General features: G+C 43.0%; 1 protein-coding gene across 1 annotated transcript; it reads right to left on the reverse strand.

The window, feature by feature from the left end:
• Positions 1 to 6,005: 6,005 nt before the first annotated feature.
• LOC115206211 (uncharacterized) lies at positions 6,006 to 18,624 on the reverse strand. Its single transcript, XM_029772916.1, has 17 exons — positions 18,116 to 18,624; positions 14,546 to 14,577; positions 12,957 to 12,980; positions 12,612 to 12,680; positions 12,487 to 12,510; positions 12,308 to 12,343; positions 12,101 to 12,148; positions 11,833 to 11,876; positions 11,650 to 11,702; positions 11,061 to 11,538; positions 10,065 to 10,190; positions 9,072 to 9,207; positions 8,956 to 9,003; positions 8,725 to 8,796; positions 8,450 to 8,615; positions 8,124 to 8,245; positions 6,006 to 7,798 (listed from the first exon to the last, which is right to left on the reverse strand). The coding sequence occupies exons 1-17, from the start codon at positions 18,163 to 18,165 to the stop codon at positions 7,770 to 7,772; spliced, it is 1,557 nt and encodes a 518-aa protein (XP_029628776.1). The 5' UTR covers positions 18,166 to 18,624; the 3' UTR covers positions 6,006 to 7,769.
• Between the last annotated feature and the right edge of the window lie 4,449 nt (positions 18,625 to 23,073).

Genomic DNA, 23,073 nt, shown 5'->3' on the forward strand with positions numbered 1-23,073 from the left:
TGCAGAAAAAAAATCCGGAAATTACACGTCTGTCGCGTCACTTTCATTTCGGTGGTGCTTGATGTTGTGCTGTATGTGCTTAGTGTTTTAACGTGGCCAGGGAATTCCCTCTAGGAGCGCTACATGGCTATATAATGATCAGATGAAGTAAAGATGACACCTATCAGTTTATGCCAAACCTGAGTCAAAGATCTCAGAATCATGCTGCCAAACTTTTATTTATGTGAGTATTCATTTCATTTGCACCTAATTTTATTGTGGGTTTTTGATCAACTAACCTTGTGAAATGATATGCCTCAAACTTTACATAGTCTTCCATTTTAATTTATTGATTTGAAATTGGAGTTAAATAATGACATTTTCCGGGGTGTTTTTATCATTGGTTTGTTTAGAGGATTATTGGGGTGATACATTGGTTGGTGCTGACTGACAGATTGTGTCCTCCCTCCACACAGACCTTGCCAGCTGTGTGCTGCTGCTCGCGTTGTCCTGCCAAGTCTCTATGGGAACCCCAATGCGCACGCCGCGGAGTTTAGACTCTGAGAAATGCTCGCAGTGCGCTGACCTCTCCAGAGAGCTCGTCAAGAACGTTAGAAAGCTCCTGGACAACGTAAGTGACCGTTATAACGAATTCCTTTGAACTTTTTATTAAAATCTAATCTATCCCTAATTCAGTCAGTCAGTCAGTCTGTATCTTTGATAGGCTTACAGTTTGTTCACACAGTTTGTGATTAATATATCCACTTACTAATTGAATCATTTTCTCTTCATAGGAAAACCTGTTTGGCGGTTTAAACTGCTCGGAGCAGCGCGTGGAGGTAAACAGTAAGACCCAGACAGTCCTAGCCTGCGAACCCAACACGGTAAGTCACACAACAGTCATTTTCTACATTCATATTACCATAATTCATTAAAAAATATATCATTTCTCTGCATTTTATGTGGTAATTTAAACAATACTTCGGATTTACAGTATAGTGATATTAATCAGTCTATTGATGCATCATTTTGTTGTATTTCCTCAGAACACAAGATGCTCTGGTCAACGGAACACCACATTCAGTGAGGTAACTATTGTGTTCTTACAATATTGCATAATTGTTTAGGGAATGCTATTTAAATCCACAGATATAAAAATAAATAGTTAGATCTTTAAACAGTCTATAGATTTAATAGTGACTGCATTTCACATAATTCACCCATTCTTACCTCACCCATTTCACTGCTTCCTATATGTCTGATTGGCTGATCTCTTTCCATTTTGATGGTTTCTTCTGACAGAGTGAGTGTCTGAGGAACATCCGAATAGACCTAGAACATTATGCTGCCTCACTACAGGCTTACAAACAGGCCGACCTCAGCTCCACTGCCCAGGACACCCAGAACCTACTAAATATTTGTCCATCCACACAATGGGTGTCTTCCTCACAGGTAATTCGATTTTTCTATTTTCTTTTTTGTACAGAAAACATTCCTTCCTTCCCAGCATGTTTCTTTTTCTTTTGATACAGTTTTCTAATGACAACAACCTCATGTAGACAATTGCAAAACTGTACACAAAAATGTGTTCCTCTGTGTTTGAGACAGTACAAATGTCACTGCTAATAGGCATTCACAACTATGGACTTAAAGTTTGCATTTTTATAAAGTTAAGTTTTGTTTCCTTTTGCCCTGCAGGTTGCAGACCCTAAGCTGACTAGTGGTGACCCTGTGGACCAGAGGGTCCATCTGTGTAAGGTACTGAAGGGCTTCCACCTCCGGGTCATCACCATCAGCAGAGCCATGGGATACATCTCTGCTGGGGACCACAGGAAGTAAACCCTCATCTTCAACACCATCCGATTCCTCATCATCATCAACTATAACAAGTATTGACAATCATCTTCATCATCATCACCTACAACTGTAACAACTTCATCATCAGCAACACTGATTGTTATCTTCATCATCAGACAACATCATCATCAACTACTTTGTCATCATAACTACATCATCAACTATAACAAGTATTGACAATCATCATCATCATCACCTACAACTGTAACAACTTCATCATCAGCAACACTGATTGTTATCTTCATCATCAGACAACATCATCATCAACTACTTTGTCATCATAACTACATCATCAACTATAACAAGTATTGACAATCATCATCATCATCATCTACAACTGTAACAACTTCATCATCAGCAACACTGATTGTTATCTTCATCATCAGACAACATCATCATCAACTACTTTGTCATCATAACTGCATCATCAACTATAACAAGTATTGACAATCATCATCATCATCACCTACAACTGTAACAACTTCATCATCAGCAACACTGATTGTTATCTTCGTCATCAGACATCATCGTCAACTACTTTGTCATCATAACTGTTGAATACTGCACTACACTGTGTATGAAAAGATGAGCAGGACATAAAGGTAGCTAAACTCATTTTGGCTCAGTTAGTGCTGAATGACAGTAGGTTTAGTTCAAAGCTCATCAATGAACATCATGTTGTTCAAACTATTTTTTTATTACTGGGATTTATTTATTTGATGAATGCAATATTATTTATTTGATGTATGAAATATATGTATTTATTTAACAATGTGTTATTGATGTTATTTATTGGAATATTTATAATAAAGTATTTATTACAAGCTTACCGAGACTGATTGTGTTAATGTTAGCTATGTTGTATGTGTTGCTCTGTAGGTTTAAACATTCTACCCATGAATAGGCTAAATACGTTTTTGTTTGTGGTAAATAACATTTAAAAAACGTATCTTTATGGAACATGTTGAAATATAATATCATTCAGACGGGAGGGAGAGCAGTGTGATTAATAGTCGCATAAGACTTGAAAAATGAATTTTTTGCGTCTTCAAGCAGGTCTCCACATGAAACCCCATGTCCAATTTGGCATGTGGGCACACTGGCGGCCATTACGCATAATGAAACCATGCCGCCCAGGGCGAAAATCCTTGCTTGGTAGACTACCTTCTGTAACCCCCCGAGCAGTCTTCTCATCACCCAGCTCTGGGTCGGAGTGGTTGAAACCTCCACTTTCTCCTCACTTATCTCATCATCAACAGAGTTCATGTTACATTGCGCAAGTTCCTCAGCGAAGGAATAGGCAATTTTCCCGCGCGCAATGGAACTGTTATCTGTCATCTCATGTTCTTTACCAGCGTTCGTGGCTTCTGCGATTTGCTCCTCCAAGTCCTGCACCCTTTCCTGAAACTCCAGGACGCGGGATGTGCTTTCGGCCAAGGAGCTTTGCATCTCCTCGATAAGGGAAGTTTTCATCTGGATCAACTCCTCCCTGTGAAGAAAAGTGATTCGGCCCTCATCGACCTGGGAATGCAACAGGCCGATGCAGCGGTTCAGATCCCGCAACTTCACCCTATCCTCCGCTCTCTCGTGCATAAGGGTGGACAGGTCACCGTTCAGACTTTCAATCGTATCCCTGAAGGCGTCATTCTGCTGTTGGAGCTGCAGACGTCGAGTCTCCAACCGTGCAGTGGCGCTGTTGCTCTCCTCCAGGGATTTGCGCATCTCCAGGACCATGTCCTTCAGGGTGTCCATGTCTTCCACGGAGCTCGTCAGGCTTCTCATCCGATTCTTCAGGCCAACGTTTTCTTTACGCAGAGCTTCGTTCCTCTCCTCGGCTATCTCTTGGGCGAGCTCAGCAGCCGCGGCTTCCGTAGCGTACAGGTTCTTGGTGTATGTGAATTTGGCTGTTAGGTCGCTCTTGTCGTCCACATCCGGCTCAGGTGATGTGAACATTTCTGTCCCATCTACAGTGTCTCCCTGAGGGTGGCAAGAGTCCTTGTTATCATCGTGCCCATTAGTCAACTGCGACACCGTGTGAATGGAGTCATTCGGGGCGCAATCATCCCAGCCGGACTTTGATTTCAGCCATCTGCCCGCAGTTCGTGAGCGACCGACAGGTGTAATAATGAGCTGCCCACCCTCATCCTCCCTCACGTCTCCGGATGTCTCGCGGGTCCAGTCTGCCGGGACCTGGGAAAGTCTTGACGGGTCCAGGGAGGGTTCACCCACCATTGGCCGCAGCTCATGTCCCGAGGTCCTGCGATTGTCATTTTTGCGCTGCATCCTGGTCAGTATTTACCTTCGTTTTCAGTGTTCCTGGCAGTATCGGGATCTTTGTGATATCTATAGTTGCGGATATTTCGGTAATACTGGTCAGGGTGCTTTTATAAATCTAGGTTCAGATGACAACTTGATTGTAAACCACATCACTTAGCATCATTTCAATGAGGATTCTACATTACCATGGCACTCCAGCAGCAGTTGATAGAACATTCCAAATTGCCATGGACATTGTTGCATCACAATACCAGCCATATGGAGTGTACCCATGAGTTTACCAGTCTACATAAGCCCCTTCTCGGGATTCTATTTCTATGGTTATTACCGTAGAACTAAAATGATTCTTCGTTATATTTACATGGTTAAATAACTAAAGGAATGCAAAAAGAGGTTAAGGTCCAGTGGTGGAAAAAGTACTCAATTGTCATACATGAATTAAAGTAAAGATACCTTAACAGAAAATGAATCAAGTAAAAGTGAAAGTCACTCAGTAAAATACGATTTGAGTAAAAGTATCTGGCTTGAAATGTACTTAAGTATAGTGGTGGAAAAATGACTCAATTGTCATACTTGAGTAAAAGTAAAAAGTACAAGTAAATGCTATACAAATCCCTTATATTATGCAAACCAGATGGCACAATTTTCTTGTTTTTTATTTATTTATGGGTAGCCAGGGGCACACTCAATTCACTCAGACAACATTTCCAAACACTGTATTTGTGCTTAGTGAGTCTGCAAGATCAGAGGCAGTAGGGATTACAACGCATTATATTGATAGGTGCATGAATTGGATTATATTGCTGTCCTGCCTGAGCATTTGAAATGTAAGGAGTACTTTTGGGTGTTTGTGAAAATGCATGGGAGTAAAAAAAGTACATTATTTTCTTTAGGAATGTAGTGAAGTAAAAGTTGTCAAAAATATAAATAGTAAAGTACAGATACCCAAGAAAACTACTTAAGTAGTACTTCTGGGTATTTTTACTTAACACCAGTTGGAAATTAAATAATAATCAAATCACATTTTATTTGTCACATGTTTATGGGTGTCACGTCCTGACCAGTAAAGGGGTTATTTGTTATTGTAGTTTGGTCAGGACGTGGCAGGGGGTGTTTGTTTTATGTGTTTCGGTTTTTTTTTTGGTTTATGTTCTATGTTCGTTCTAGTTTTTCTATGTTTAGTTTATTGGGTTGACCTTCAATTGGAGGCAGCTGTTCCTCGTTGCCTCTAATTGAAGGTCCTATTTAGTAGGGGTGTTTTTTCATGGGTTTTTGTGGGTAGTTGTTCCATGTGTAGCTGTATGTCTCACAGGACTGGTTTCTCGTCGTTGTTTTGTATTAAGTGTTTATTTTGGTTTTCTTCTGAATAAAGAAGATGAGTATTCACATTCCCGCTGCGTTTTGGTCTAATCCTTACGACGAACGTGACAATGGGCCCTTTCTAACAATGCAGAGAATTTATTTTAGAAAAATGAATAGAAAAATAACACAAGGAACAAGTACATAGTCAATGTGAAGGGGTACAAGGTAATTGAGGTAAATATGTACATATAGGTGGGGATAAAGTGACTAGGCAACAGGATACATAAAACAACAACAGCAGTGTATGTCATGTTAGTGCAAAAAGGGCAAATGCAGATATTCCTGGCTATTGGTTAACTATTTAACTAACTATTTAGCAGTCTTATAGCTTGGGGGTGGAAGCTGTTCAGGGTCCTGTTGGTTCCCAACTTGGCATGGTCATTATTAGTCAAGCAATTCTGTAAAGGCCACTGAACCTGTAGGCTATGACTTAATGATACATTTGTGTTTACTAACAGTCATGAAGACCTCCATCAAGCAGTAGGCCTACCTCTACTAGCTAAAAACTATTTGCAATGAAATAAATGAAATTCATCTTTCCAAAAAAAAAGATTTTATTCAGTCAAAGATTTGTAATCTTAGGCACCGTACACAGAGCCCTACGAAGGCCCATACCTGAAGTGTAACATTATAGAAGTGCACATGTAAGGACTGGAATATTAAATGATGGACTTTGAGAGATCACTGAGTGTAAACATATGTACACACTTGCAAATGTCATCCAATACCCAATTTACCACTTAACTTGTGGTTTTCCCATTCATAATTTCAACAGTTAATTGTTGTTACTCTCCCTGAGGTATTTGGGTCCCAGTATCGGCAAAAGTGACATCCCTTTTGAAAGGTGTTTAAAATGAGTTACTCTCCTAAATGAGTGGTTTCTGGAATTCATTCAATCCCACCATGTTCAAATGCACTGAGCGTGATTTCCAGGCTACAGAATGGACCCGATTCAGGCTAAACAAAAGTAAATATTACCAATCTTTTCTCTGAGATGAAGCTTAGCTATCACCACTAAGTTTGACAGGCTCAATTTGGTCATAACACATAAAAACTAACAAACACAAACTGTACAAAAATAAAAACAATCACAGCATAGTTTAAATACAGAGAAAATATGTACACAGTATAAAAAGTACAGCTACACTCCTTGAGTAGTTGGTCCAATTCCATGATTAAGTAAGTGGTAATGCCTTGAATGACATATCAAAATACAAAATATACAACTCCCCATAAGTTTGTCAGCAGTTTCCATACTGCAGCACCATGTCTGTTACTGGCTACACTTTAGCTACCTATTTCCCAGAGCTCATCTATGACATAACAAGTCTTCTCTGCTCCGCGGGTCATAGCATTAGCTCCTGGCTGTTTGGGGTACAGCTTCAGGTACCTCTCTGCATTATTCTAGGGTAATGGACCATTTGTGAACATCTAAGAGAATGACCCTTCAAGATTAAAGGCTTTGGTGAAATTGTCTTTGTTGAACTCCTGTTGTAATCCTGAGAACGGGAGGGGTGAAAAGCCAGGGTTTCCCACTACTAATCACTACTAGGTGGGGCACAAAGTTCTCTAGATCCAGCATCCAGGTCTGCAGGAATCAAACATTTCAGTTGAAGGCAATTGTCTTGGGCTGAGAGGGGGTGACAGGCTGGGCTGGGGTGCCGGGACACATAATGCTTCTGATCTAGGATCAATGTACCCTCCTCAAATCCTCAATTTATGAAGGATGTATGCAAAGCTGACCTTAGATCAGCCTCTAGAGCAAGGACAGGCAACTCCAGTCCTCAGGGGCTGGATTGGTGTCACACTTTTGCCTGAGCTAACACACCGGACTCCAATAATCAACTAATTATGATCTTCCATTTAGAATGCAATTAGTTTAAATCAGCTGTATTTGCTTGGGATGGGGGGAAAGTGTGTCACCAATCAGGCCCCTGAGGACTGGAGTTTCCCATATCTGGTCTAGAGAAAACATTCATCCTACTCCATACAGCCCTCAAACTCAACTCTGAACCTTGAAGCCAGTTCCACTGAATTTTGTCCCTGTTCCCCTCTAATCAGGGACTGATTTAAACATGAGTCACCAGGTGTGTGCAATTAATGATCAGGTAGAACAGAAAACCAGAAGGATCCGGACCTCATAAGGTAAGAGTTGAGTACTCCAGCCATACAGCATAAAGTAGAGAGATTTCTGTCTTCAAGTCAAGAGTTCAAACGTCTCTCACCCATTGTCTCTCTGTCTTACTGACGACAGGGCTGCGGAAAGGCAGGGACCTAGGGAGGCTAAAGATATGTCATTTGGCAGCTTTATTGTCCATCATATCTGAAGAGAACACAGACAGAGACAGACAGACAGAAAGAGAGACAGAAATTGGTGTAAGTTAGGAGACAAGCATGAGTACAAATGTGTGTGTGCAGACAGGTCAGTGAGTGTGAGTGGCTCTAGTCTAATGTGTCTCACAGGAGGATGGTGGCACCTTAATTGGGGAGGATGGGCTCATGGTAATGGCTGGAGCGGAATAGGTGGAATGGTATCAAATACATCAAACACATAGTTTCCATGTATTTGATGCCATTCCATTTGCTCTATTCCAGCCAATATTATGAGCTGTTCTCCCCACAGCAGCCTCCACTGGTGTGTCTCTAACCTTGCAGTGTCTGGTGGACCTCATTGGGCAGGTCATCCAACTCCTGTAGGCTCCTCAAGAGGTGAGCGACAGTGGCTTGACCCTTTGGTCTGCTAGTCTTCCAGCGCTCCAATACCTTAAACCTGAAACACAAGACAAACGGAGGTCACATTATCTAAAAAATAAATCTTCACCAAAAATATGAATCAAAGAAAGTAGGTTATTGTACAATTATTGTATAATTGGTTATGCCAGGAATGCTTCAATTAGAAACCCCCAAAATAATGGCTGGCAAGTAATATAAAGTTGAGTTTTAAGGGTGCAGATACTATATCTATCTACTGTACCTCTGCATGATGACATCCTCCTCACTGGCCTGAATATCGTCCAGCTCTTTGGAGGACAGGTCCAGGCACCCGATAGCCACCTGCTTCCACTCCTTCCCCAGCCGCTTAGCCACCTGCATCAGCTGCTTGGACGACACGTCTGGGACCTGCACTGTCCGCACTCCGTCTGGGGACAACAGAGGAACGTCAGACTTTTAATTCTGAACAGCAACTCAACATGAATAAGACCACAGTAATAACAGCAAATAACACATTGGATGTGTTCAAACCATCACCTGACTCATCTGCGCATCGAGGTCTCTTATTGGTCATCTCTTCCTCTGATGTGCTGGTGCTTCTCTTCCTGCCTACAGAAGAGGAGAAAATCACTGTCAATCAAAAGCTACTTTTAATGATGGATGAAAATTGCTTGTGTACAGACAAGTAGATATCTAGAACATACACTGGAATAAAGTGAACTATTGATGCCAATATTGAGAGGGGGCAAACAAAAATGACAAACTTACTATCTGTCCGTTTCCTTGGTTTTTCAACTGCATTGTCCACACAGTCACCTGAGAGGAAGACAAATGAATGTCCTGCACCTTCACTCACAACACATTACAGACAGGTGTGTACGTACCTTCTCTGATGGTGGCTGACCACACAGTCTGGTCGGACTCTGTCTCTATGAGGGAGAGCTTGAAGGGAGGGGGCTGCTCAAAGAACGCCTCAAAATATCCCTTCAATTTAGTCATGGCCAGCGTGAACTGCAAGTCCTGCAGGACACCACACACACACACACACACACACACAGACATATGAATACACACACATAGTACATACATACACTAAGTATACAAAACATTAAGAACACCTGCTCTTTCCATGACATAGACTGACCAGGTGAATCCAGGTGAAAGCTATTATCCCTTATTGATGTCAGCTGTTAAATAAATGTTTTAAGTATCCCTATATTTCTGTTATTACGGTGCTATCACTCTGTTATTAGTACGCTTGCGCAGCAGTCTCTTTGGAGATGGACCTGGCCTGAGTGTGATGGCGACTGTGTACTGTGAAAATACATAGAAATAAAAGTTGTTCAACTGGAACCTTGTCATTGTGTCAGTTTGAGTTAACAAAATCTACTAAAATCAGCGTAGATAAAGGGGAGGAGACAGGTTGAAGAAGAATTTTTAAGCCTTGAGACAATAGACATGGATTGTGTATGTGTGCCATTCAGAGGGTCAATGAGCAAGACAAAAGAATGAAGGGCCTTTAAACGGGGTATGGTAGTAGATGCCAGGCACACCAGTTTGTGTTGAGAACTGCAACGCTACTGGGTTTTTCATGCTCAACAGTTTCCTGTGTGTATCAAGAATGGTCCACCACCCAAAGAACATCCAGCCAACTTGACACAACTGTGGGAAGCATTGGAGTCAACATGGGCCAACATCCCTGTGGAACGCTTTCAACGCCTTGTAGAGACCATGCCCCGACGAATTGAGGCTGTTCTGAGGGCAAAAGGGGGTACAACTCAATATTAGGAAGGTGTTCTTAATGTTTTGTACACTCAGTGGACAGTACATAGGTCAGTGCTTACTGGTTATGCAGTAATGGGTGAATGAACCCTCACCGCAGGGCTGATGTCTCCCTCTGGTTCACTCATGAGGCGGTACCTACTCTCATCCAGCTTACAGGTGGGTGGCTTCTCTACCTTCAGGTAACGCCTCTTGGAGCAACGCACCTCCTTCCCTACGTCCTGGAGTGAGAAAGAGGCAGAGAGACAGTAAAATAGTGGCTAGATAGAAGAGAACCAGTGATTTACCATACTGTAGGTAAGTGATGGATTCCAATAATGGGGGGGGGTATCTATTCCCTGGTCAGGAAACCTGGGAGCTGGTTGAGGGAGATGCTTTCCATAGTCAATTTGGTGTGTGATGGGAAGATCTTTCTCATTGTTGACTAACAGTCAACAACTCCTTTCCCTGGCCAGTAAGGTAGGGTTAAATGGGCTGTTCTGAAGCTGAGTGCTCTAATGTGGGTCTCTGTTGAGCTCAGTCATTTCCCTCACCACTGATACTACCACACACTACCAGAACTTAAACCACATTTCAGGAACTAGGTGACGTGACCAAATAATTCACTGTGGTCTGTATTTGATATAACATGGTGTTACTATCCCAATCTAACCCTACCAGTTGGTGAAACATTGTCATTTTAACCAGTGTTGCCCACTGGGCTAGCTTCAGATTTAATGTATTAGGATTGGGGTTTCCATCAGAGTTGTTCCTAGATACAGATACACAAATCAATACACAATCATTTGTGTTCATTAATACGCACCAATGCCCTGATACAGTGACAAATGAACTCATCTTGATCACCACACACACACACACACACACACACACACACACACACACACACACACACACACACACACACACACACAAACAGACCGCAGACTTCCAATGTGACTTCCCTCAGTAGAGACCATAGTGAGAGAGGCACAGAGTGCCAGGAAGTCAGGCCAGTGGGCATTACAATCTGTCTGACCGTGTTCATCTCTTTGCTCTGACTCAGTAACATGCTACAGTAATGATCCACACCCACCCTGTGTCCATCTCACCTTAATGTCGGAGGAGTTGTTGGTGGCCAGGTAGATGCGAAAGGAGTAGGAGTTGTTCAGAGCCAGTTCCTTATACACCAGGACCACCCCGTGGTGCTCTACAGGCTTGCTGCTCTGGACAATGGGCCCCACCGGGGACAGGGACGACACACGCCACTTTACATGGCTGCCAGAGTGGTCTACCGAGGGCTCGATCACCGGACAGCTGTCCTTCATATGCAGGACACTGAAGGTCATTTCACTGTCGGGGTCAGCGAGGCAGAGGGAGTGAGGGAACTGGATGGAGGTGAGGATGGACGAGGGGCTGTTGACACAGTCCACGTTGAAGATGGGCCCAGCGAACCTCCAGGAGTCCCCGAGGAGCATGCCGAACTTGGACCAGGACAGGACCGAGTAGCGGATCAGGACTCTCCCCGACACCTCAAACACCAGGCCGGTGACGGAGCACTGATATGCCCCCTCTCCCTCCAGCTGCACCCTGACACACAGAACCAGAAAGATTTAGAGATGGAGAAAAAAAGAGAGAGAGTAGGAGAGGCTGAGTGAGAAAGAGATGGAACAAGGCTACAGGTAGAAGAGGTACACTCACTGTAGGCGTCCTTTAGAGATCTTCCTGGGAGTAACCAGATCACTGCCTTGACTCTGATTGAGAGACAGACATGGTCCTAAGATTAGCCCCTGTTCCTCTAGTGAGTCCACAGCCATACTGTACGTCTCTGGAGCTTTATTACACAATTACCATTCAATTCCACAATCCAAAAAATGTGCTCACCTGCTGGACAGCCTTGCATTTTTCACATGTCTTGGAGGGCACATCTGACAAAGGAGGTCAACGGTCAAACTAGGCAGTCCCTCTTGGGGAATACTCTACCTCTCAGACTTTGATTTGCAGACACATTTTCATTAACCTATGAATGAACCCAAATATCCTCTCTCTAGCCTTTCAGCCATTACAATCTCCTTTGTCTACAATAGTTAGGCCTTAAGTGAAAGAAGCTAAACACTTGATAGTAGAATGACTTTTGTTAAACTGAGGATACCTTTAGCAAGGGAAACCTCTGCATCAGCTTGAGGAGCCGACTCCGATTCTGTGGAGAGAGACGTTACTCTCCATGAAGGAAGTTGGGGGAGAGGAGCAAGCATTCTACTCAGGTTCTTCTGAGGTGAAAGAGCCTATTAATCTGTATTTCAGAGGCACCATGAGGCCTAGGTGTACTCTAAGGCATTGTGCTATAGTTCCCACTCACCATTACAGGACTCCTCAACGTCAGGTTCCTCTGATTCTGTTGGGACAAGCAAAAAAAAGAATACAATTATATTAAAAAATAAATATCCAAACAAGCCAGGTGCTGGTGTGACCATGTATCGTCACTGTTTGGAGATTATTTTTGATTAAGCTGAGAGAATGAGGCTGTGTTTTTCTCACCTCCTCCTTTCTCAGCAGAGCCGTCTGGCGAAAGACAATAAGAGAGAAGGTTATGTTAGAGGATGGGATAAAGCCTGAAGATTCATACTGTGATGGAGAGATTTTGTGCTCTAGCAGCCGCTCACCAGAATCCTCCTCCTCCTCCTCCTCCTCTTCTTCTTCAGAACTCTCCTCTGTAGATGTCCCTGCATTGTCTGTCAGAAAAAAATACATAAGACATGGAGGGATGAACTTTCAAAACTTTCTCATTCTAAATGTACTTTCAAACAGAGAGGGGTGATGGAAATTGATTGGTAGTTCAAAAATGACTTGGGGGGGGTTCTATAGGCCTAAAGCAGTTCAGAGACCATTAGAGTTCTGTTTGAGTAGTGTTCACAGAGAGGACGATGTGTGTGTTTGTGTGTGTGGGGGGATTTCTATAAGGATTTCGATACAAGGAACATAGAAATATACTGCAACGGTGTGCCTACCTGAGCCACTGTTGTCTGGATTACCTGGAATAACAGAAGTTTCATTAGAGGTGTCTTGGGTAAGGGGTTAATATGGGATTAGGAACTCTCCTCCCTCCATCTTTCCACCCCACTTTACCCATAATGCAGAGGTTTACAGTAACCCCTGGGGACTGGCCCTCTGTAGGACCAGCCCCAAACGACACCAGCCCATCCCCCGAGAGCTTTCTGACAAGACCTAGAAGGGGGATCTGAGAGTCTCTACTCATGTCTACCCTAACATAGGCATATTACTGAGAAAATTGTCATACATTATCGTTTTGGAGCCTCTTATTTACTGTCTGACTTATCAAAACGTTACACTTCTGCTGTCAAACTGTGACTAAGTTAACTCTGATGAGCTCATCAGCGTAAACCCTCTTCACTCACGTCACACTACATTGCTCATCTGAAACTTCCACTCTGATTACTCACTCATTTATATGAATGCACACTGTATACAGTATGTACACGAGCGTATTGTAATTCAGTGATGTCTGTGGTTTTCCTATGTATAGTGCTGAGGGCCCCTGTGTCAGTGCTGTAACTGTTTGCACTTTCATTTTAGTCATTTACAGAAGCAGATACTCTCATTCAGAAATTCAGAATGACTTATTAACTGGTATGCTTCATACTGTAAGTGCATCTAAAGTAGGGCTGTGATGATTATGGGTAATTATTAATTGACATGCAAATTGTCATAATTGTGATTTTTGTTGGATTTTGTAATGCATCTTTGAAAATAAGCTATGAGATACCTAATGAATACAACACAGCTTTGGTGAAACCATTTCTCAAAAGCAAATGGTTTTGACTCCAGGGGCAGGGGGAGCTGTTTGCTATCTGTACCCAGCAGGAGTGAGTGTGGGATAGGCCTTCTGGCTGAGAGCCTGGCATTAGCAGAGAGGAAGCCCCGCTGCGCCACTCAGAAGCCCAAAGAGAGAGGAGAGAGAGACCTGGCTGGTTCTCAGTCGGAGGTGAGGCTCCCTGCCCCAGAAAGGACAGGTGAGGCTCCTTGCCCCAGTAAGGGGGCAGGGAGCCTCACCTCCAACTGAGAACCAGCCAGGTCTCTCTCTCCTCGGGCTCCCGAGTGGCGCAGTGGTCTAAGGCACTGCATCTCATTGCTAGAGGCTTCACTACAGACCCTGGTTCAATTCCAGGCTGTATCACAACCGGCTGTGATTGAGAGTCCCATAGGGCGGTGCACAGTTGGCCCAGCGTCGTCCGGGTTAGAGTTTAGCCGGGGTAGGCCATCATGGTAAATAAGAATTTCTTCTAACTGACTTGCCTAGTTAAATAAAGGTAAAATAAATACATATGTCGCTCTCTCTCCCTCCCTCCATACGTGTCCTCATATGCCTCCTATCTGCCTCATCTAACATCCACTCCGTCTACTCTCTGACAGCCTGCTTTAAATCAGCCCAATATACACCAGACAGACACACAGATCTTTTTACTGGTGTTGACTGCCATCTGCTGGACTCATTTCAGATTACATTCATTCAAGACTTTTTGCCACATGAGACAAAGCAAAACATGTCATGCACAAACCAAGATCGAACGGTGCTTACCCTTCTGGTCAGGGGCAGGGATGTCTCCATCTCTGTAGGTTAAAAGAGAAAGGGCATGCCAAGACATTATCAAAATCCTGGAGTTAAGAGAATACAGCTTCAGTTTATGGACCAGTGGGGGAGGGGATTAGGGGTGTGGAGGAGAGGGGGTGGAGCTGAACTGTCCAGCTGCAGACCCATCTGTGTCTGCACTTCCTCTCTCTGATATACACTCACACGCTCATTCAACTGAGGCACAAAAACAGAAAGGGCTGCCAAAATCTCAAATTCATGACACCAGCCCATCCTCCAGTGTGGTGTGGAACCCCCACCCCCTACATCCTGACCCAGTTTTACACACTAATGTTGCACGGCTGGTACTGCAAAGCCATGGAAAGGTACTGGCCGATAATAGTGCCTGTGATTCTAAACCATAAATTCTTAAAGAGACAGTACCAGTAGTCAGCAGTGTTACAGGTTTATATAACCCATAATAATGTGTATCATCCAGAAGTTGTCTCTCAGACTCAGACAAATGTGCCACTTGTTGATTCAGTCTGTGACTTGTGTGAACACGTCTATGTGCGCCTGCCGCCCAGGGGCTCAGTGTAGAGCTAGTGATAATAGAAAGTGCATTTGTCATGGTGCCAACCTCTCAAGAAGAACACGTTCAGCATGCGCAAGGAACAAGGTCAACAGTATTTTTTCTTATTTTTCTCGATCGTAAAAATACTGCACTTTAGGTGATCAAAAGCCAGAGTTGACTCAAGTGTAGTCTTTAGTGCTTTACCCCAGAAGAGATGAGGAATACAGTAGAAACACTTTGCTAAGTTGCCATGTTTTCATGACCTCTTTGATAATAAGAATGTAAATGAATCATGATAACTGTGCATGGTAACTGCAGATAAGGTCCTAAAACAATGATTGAATTGTAGGCTATTTCTAGTACTGTGTATCGAAGATTTAACGAAACCTGATAAGCCAGTGGTCCTCATCCTCACTGTACTCAAGGCAGATGTACAGGAAAGACTGTTTACTTTTCAAGGTCAATGTTCACTCAGCCAACAGGTTTCTGTATCACAACACAATTGTTATACGTTTCCATGGCAGTCATATTCACACATGTACTCTGCCCTCTGTCTATTATTTTTCTACCCTCTCTTTCTCTTTATTTATCTCTGCCCGCTATTCAACCCTGGCCTCTCACCATCTCTTACTTCTCTCCCACTCATTTTCATACAAAACAACTCCCCCTTCCTTTTCTCTCTCACTTCTCTGTCTCTGTGGTGCATACCAGTTTTTTGCATATTTCCTACAGCCTAACATGAACACACTGAAAACCTGTGAACAAGAGATAGGCAATAGTCAGTTAGTGCTGGTGTTATAGTTTATGTAACAGCTCCAATTCAGCCTTGTGCACCTCAGTAGGTTAACATATCATACACCATTAATGCAACAGCATTAATGATACACGGAACTGTCAATAAGTCTGGGGGGGAGAAGTTATGCTTTTATGAGGGGTCATATATTCTGCAGGTATTGTGCATTTTCTTTTTAAGTATACTGAACAAAAAGATATGCAACATGCAATAATTTCAACGATTTACTGAGTTACAGTTCATATAAGGAAATCGGTCAACTGAAATAAATTAATTAGGCCTTAATCTACAGATTTTACATGACTGGGCAGGGGTGCAGTCATAGGTGGGCCTGGGGTGGCATATGTAGCTTCCGTCCCTCTCCTCGCCCCAACCTGGGCTTGACCCAGGGACCCTCTGCACACATCAACAACTGACACCCACGAAGCATCGTTACCCATCGCGCCACAAAAGCCACGGCCCTTGCATTGGAGCAAGGGGAACAACTACTTCAGGTCTCAGAGCGAGTGACATCACCGATTGAAACGCTATTAGCGCGCACCACCGCTAACTAGCTAGCCATTTCACATCGGTTACACATAGGCCCATCCACTTGGGAGCCAGCCCAGCCAATAAGAATTAGTTTTTCCACACAAAAGGGCTTTACTACAAACAGAAATACTCCTCAGTTTCATCAGCTGTCCGGGTGGCTGGTCTCAGACGATCCCACAGGTGAAGAAGCCGGGTGTGGAGGTCCTGGGCTGGCGTGGTTACACGTGGTGTGTGGTTGTGAGGCCGGTTGAACGTACTGCCAAATTCTCTAAAACTACGTTTGAGGCAGCTTATGGTAGAGGAATTAACATTCAATTCTCTGACAACAGCTCTGGTGGACATTCCTGCAGTCAGCATGCCAATTGCAAACTCACTCAAAACTGGAGGCATTGTGTTGTGTGACAAAACTGCACATTTTAGAATGGCCACTAAATTGTCCCCAGCACAAGGTGAACCTGTGTAATGATCATGCTTTTTAATCAGCTTCTTTATATGCCACACCTGTCAGGTGGATTGATTGTCTTGGTAATGGAGAAATGCACACTAACAGGGATGTAAACTAATTTGTGCAGAAAATTAGAGAAATTAGCTTTTTGTGCACATGGACATTTCTGGGATCTTTTATTTCAGCTCATGAAACATAGGACCAACACTTTACATGTTGCATTTACATTTTTGTTCAGTATAATAGAATATCTATATAAATCAGCACTTCGGTGACACTCAAACCTCTTCAGTGATCTGAGCGTTGACTTGTCTAACCTGAACTCAGATTATTTCAGTCAGTGGCGAAAGGGTGTGGCATGGTGGCAAGGTGCCCAACGTGTCTTGTTTCTCAGGCAGCCTCTGGCGTGATAGAAACCAGACAACCACACGAACGATAGGCCTAGTGTTCCCCTTGGATACAAGTCACCCGATTCATATCTCTCACGTTTCACTTCCCTCGGGTTCATGGTTACTCATCACATAAACACTATTCATTATTTACGACACGAAGGAGACAATGTAGAACATTTTCTACATTTATACAACTACATTTTACGGTACGAAACATTACCACGATTGCAGTAACACGTGTGGTTATAAAAGTGATATGGGTTAAAAAAAAAAGTCCTTGATTATTAAGTTTACTGGAAAAAGTCCCAATAGCCTATGCAATTCAAGATTATTCTATAGCTACCTTTTGGTACATATATACTCCTATACATATACCAACAAAGCTAGATACATGCAAGTGGTTTTGCTTTCAAATTAAAAGAGAAGCTTTAACTGAGAAACCCAACATTGTTGCATTGGGTAGGCCTACAGAATAACATCGTTCTATAGATGTAAATCGCGGTATAGCCATAGTGCTTGGCGATGGGCATGCTTGTGTTATGAACAGTCAACAGAGCATCATGTGCGCTACAAAGCGATCATGGCGTCCCCTCCTTTCATTTTTTGGGATCTGTGTATTCAATTACATCAAATTACATGGTTGCAACTATTTGGGGTCTTAAATGTTTCTTTATAAATCGAGAACTAAGATCCAGCGAGAGGTAGCAAGCAACAACAAAGCAGCTATTTCGGGATTAGACAAAACATTTCCGCGCGTATCCTTTGTCAGTGTGAATGCAACCTCATGCAATCATAGGCTGCTCTAAACCTCGGCGTTATTTTGCTATGTATTTATGATGCTTACCCTTCATCCAGGTGACAAGTGGCTCCGCAGCTCGCCATCTTCGCCACCATTATGTGCCCTTTGAGGAACTTTCACTGTAGGTTTTGTTTTGGTCGTTTTGCCACCTTCGTGAGGTTCCGTTATAGCACCTGCCTGTATCTCTGTCAGCAATCATCTCATTTTAAAACTATACCTTAAAGACGACGTAAAACTCAGCGCAGCCCTCGTGGTTCACTTTGACATTGTTATGATTTACACATGTTTTTGTACGCATAATCAAAACTGTTTCTATTCAATAGGTCAAATATCATTTTACGTACAAAGTCATTTCGCCAAAAACAGAGATCTCAAACAAATACACTCTCCCATAGTAGGTTTAGGCTTAGCATTTGTAACATAGGCTAGTTTACCTAATGATAATCTAAATTTGAGTTTAGGAAAAAAATATGCTGATCTTACTACCATGTTTTCAATGGATGACTCATTGTCTACAATTACAAATGATGTACAAATCGCTGCACTAGCGCAGCCCTGGAGCAATACAAGTGTTCACAAACTGCTCAGTGGGAGGAGTATATTATCCCGCCTTTAGTTTGGGTTTTTCATCTAAACAAGACGCATGGCTCTTCTGGGTTCCTTTCCCGTCAAGGCTGATCCATGACAACTGTCTGATTACTATGGGGGGATCAAATATGTACCATAAGGAAGATTATCTGGCCGGACAATATTATTTAAATTATTAAAGATGACTAAAGTTTACAGCTTTCATGCTCAAATACTGATAGGGAAATGAAGTCATCCTGCTGCCTGCGTTGTATTAAATGGTCAGAACCTTTGCTATACAGGCGTTACATTGTATATATTTCTCACAGTTTGTTTGTAACATCGTATCTTTCCAAAGTAGGTCACGTCAAAAGGTCACTTTTTGCGGGAAAATATAAACCCGTAAGGCTGCATTTCACGAAATCAACCACTAGATACCGCAATCTACAATAAAAAAAACAAAATTGCACTATCATGTTCTGTTGCCAATGAAGGTTCCAGTCAGCTATTTCTTGATCACATGCAGGGGCGTTGCCAAAAACACTACCGGGCCCCTAACATAGAAATCAGAATGTTTCAGATTAAAATAACGTACTGAACAATGTGTTATTAAATGTACTAACTATAAGCTTCTCCTGCTCTATACTACAATTGTGCAGATTTTAGTTTCCACCTTCATCCTTTGCCTATATTAACAGCAATGCAAACATTTTTGGTTCCAAAAGTGGTCTGTGTCATGAGGTTTTTATGATGCTTTATTATAAATAACTACACAATTGGTGAATTATTTTTTCATATATGGTATTATAGTCAGTTCAAATGAAGAAATTACCAATGGTCCATATTTCAGATTAAAGAATGTATTACCAATTCTTACAAACAAGGCTAACCCTCTTCTTCCCTATGCATAATTCCTACATATGCCTAAATAACATACCAAAAATAAAATATAAATTGTGAACTATGTGAGCTGCAGGCATAAATCTGGTACCTACAGAGAACAAGCATCTGTGAAACTGCAACTGTAGTGTCAAGACATTATGTGGGCATTCCTGAGTAAGTTCAACAGGAGATAAACCATTGCAGAAAATACTCTGAAACAGTATTTTGCACATCCCCGGGCAGGCTTGGGTAGAACAGGTTAAGGCATTTGTCCTTGTGTTTGTTCCCTGTAAACAAAACTCAGGTTACACTGCACCAAGAGCCCAGTGTCAAGCCTTCTGAGCAAACTCATTTATAATGTCTTCAAAGTATAATTTTCTAGCTAACTGGTTTTCAATTGAAAGGATGGCAAGGCTGTTCAACCGGTCTTGGCACATTGTAGATCTTAGATAGTTCTTCATAAGTTTCCGCTTACTGAAGGCATGTTCACCTCCAGCAACTGTTACAGGTATTGTACAGAAGATTCGCAGTGCAATGCACACCTCTCCAAAAATGCTCTGCAGCTGCATCTTGTGGATGGCATTTAGGAGCTCTACAGGAGGAAGACCATCTGAAAAAGTGGCACCATATATCTTCTTTATATGTCACACTTCATTTTCAAATCCATCTGTGAGATCTTTGGAGTACTTGTTTCTCAATTTGTGGCAAGATACATTTAGGAAAATTACAAAACCAAATTTGTGTAAGTATTGGTGAAAACTCCTCGCATATAGCTGCAATCGTGTGTAACCACATGTCCAAATGACTGATTATACTATCCAGAGCCACATAAAACACTGTTGCGAAATCCAGTGTCTGACTTCTGTTCATTTGCTATTTCATCTTTAGTCTCATCAAGGAAACTTTTTTCTTTTTTCTGGCAGCTCCTCTGTTCACTGTGAAATTGTGTAGTTACACTCATTTCATTTGCCACATTGGAGGCTTCTGCCAGAAGAGCGTCCCATTGATTACGCAGAGCCTGTATTTCTTCCTGTAGTGCCTCAATGTCAGCTGCTTCATTGTCCAGAGAAATATTTCCTGACTGAATAATTAGGCTTCTATTCTCAATACACTGCAAAACTTTTACCCAGAAAGTGAGAAGGAAGATTGCCTTGAAAGACATGAAGTAGCTTTTCAGACCATTTTCCTCAGATTTGGCTTCGTTTGTGAGGCTGCAGGAGGCAAGAAGCATGTCTAGGGCATTGATGATAGACGGTAAATGAGTTGCCACTGGTCGGACCGCAGCAATACGCGCACTCCTTCATGTGCCTGAAAGGCGGTTAAGACAGCAGCCAGTCTTTTCCTTGAGAATGGCCCATCATTCTGAGCTGGCACTGAACTGATTGTAAAGACGATACACAGCCAAAAAAGGTTGATACTTCTGGGCACGACTGAGCTGCATGTATACCCACAAGATTAAGAGTATGGGAGGCACAAGGTGTGTATGTGGCCAGTGGATTCTTTTGCAGTATGTGTGCCTGAACTACCTTCCCTTTCCCTGACATATTTGCACCATTATCATAGCCTTGACCACAGCAATCTGCTATGTCAATACCATGCCCTTCCAATGCACTCAAAATCCTTTCAGAAATTTCACTGCCTGTCTTTCTAGCAAAGTCTTTCAATTCAAGAAAACTTTCAATAATTTCCCATTCACCTGTTCCCTGAACTTTATCTTTGTGTACATATCTCACCAATAATATACTGCTCAAAAAAATAAAGGGAACACAAAACAACACATCCTAGATCTGAATGAAAGAAATAATCTTATTAAATACTTTTTTCTTTACATAGTTGAATGTGCTGACAACAAAATCACACAAAAATAATAAATGGAAATCCAATTTATCAACCCATGGAGGTCTGGATTTGGAGTCACACTCAAAATTAAAGTGGAAAACCACACTACAGGCTGATCCAACTTTGATGTAATGTCCTTAAAACAAGTCAAAATGAGTCTCAGTAGTGTGTCTGGCCTCCACGTGCCTGTATGACCTCCCTACAACGCCTGGGCATGCTCCTGATGAGGTGGCGGATGGTCTCCTGAGGGATCTCCTCCCAGACCTGGACTAAAGCATCCGCCAACTCCTGGACAGTCTGTGGTGCAACGTGGCGTTGGTGGAGGGAGCGAGACATGATGTTGGATTCAGGTCTGGGGAACAGGCGGGCCGGTCCATAGCATCAATGCCTTTCTCTTGCAGGAACTGCTGACACACTCCAGCAACATGAGGTCTAGCATTGTCTTGCATTAGGAGGAACCCAGGGCCAACCGCACCAGCATATGGTCTCACAAGGGGTCTGAGGATCTCATCTCGGTACCTAATGGCAGTCAGGCTACCTCTGGCGAGTACATGGAGGGCTGTGCGGCACCCCAAAGAAATGCCACCCCACACCATGACTGACCCACCGCCAAACCGGTCATGCTGGAGGATGTTGCAGGCAGCAGAACGTTCTCCACGGCGTCTCCAGACTCTGTCACGTGCTCAGTGTGAACCTGCTTTCATCTGTGAAGAGCACAGGGCGCCAGTGGCGAATTTGCCAATCTTGGTGTTCTCTGGCAAATGCCAAACGTCCTGCACGGTGTTGGGCTGTAAGCACAACCCCCACCTGTGGACGTCGGGCCCTCATACCACCCTCATGGAGTCTGTTTCTGACCGTTTGAGCAGACACATGCACATTTGTGGCCTGCTGGAGGTCATTTTGCAGGGCTCTGGCAGTGCTTCTCCTGCTCCTCCTTGCACACAGGCGGAGGTAGCGGTCCTGCTGCTGGGTTGTTGCCCTCCTACGGCCTCCTCCACGTCTCCTGGAAAGCGCCTCCATGCTCTGGACACTACACTGACAGACACAGCAGAACTTCTTGCCACAGCTCGCATTGATGTGCCATCCTGGATAAGCTGCACTACCTGAGCCACTTGTGTGGGTTGTAGACTCCGTCTCATGCTACCACTAGAGTGAAAGCACTGCAAGCATTCAAAAGTGACCAAAACATCAGCCAGGAAGCATAGGAACTGAGAAGTGGTCTGTGGTCCCCACCTGCAGAACCACTCCTTTATTGGGGGTGTCTTGCTGATTGCCTATAATTTCCACCTGTTGTCTATTCCATTTGCACAACAGCATGTGCAATTTGTCAATCAGTGTTGCTTCCTAAGTGGACAGTTTGATTTCACAGAAGTGTGATTGACTTGGAGTTACATTGTGTTGTTTAAGTGTTCCCTTTATTTTTTTGAGCAGTGTACATTTTGCTCAGTATGGGAAATGTCTGGAGTTGCATCACATATAACCGAGTATGAAAGAGAAGATGCAATCTATTAAAGTATTGTTTTCCAAACCCTTTGACCACATATTCCTATGAACACATTTTGGCTCTCAGGGCTGAGGTAATGAGTCAGTCATGCTCCTTTCTTTATGTCATGCTCACATAATAGCAGGTCATAATTTGACAACAGTTCCAGTAAATCCAGGTAATGTCCATTATGCACATCATCAAGATTGAGGGAATTCCCCCAGAATGGCAG

Source organism: Salmo trutta, chromosome 13 (genome assembly GCF_901001165.1).
Source record: "Salmo trutta chromosome 13, fSalTru1.1, whole genome shotgun sequence".
Lineage (NCBI taxonomy): Eukaryota > Metazoa > Chordata > Actinopteri > Salmoniformes > Salmonidae > Salmo > Salmo trutta.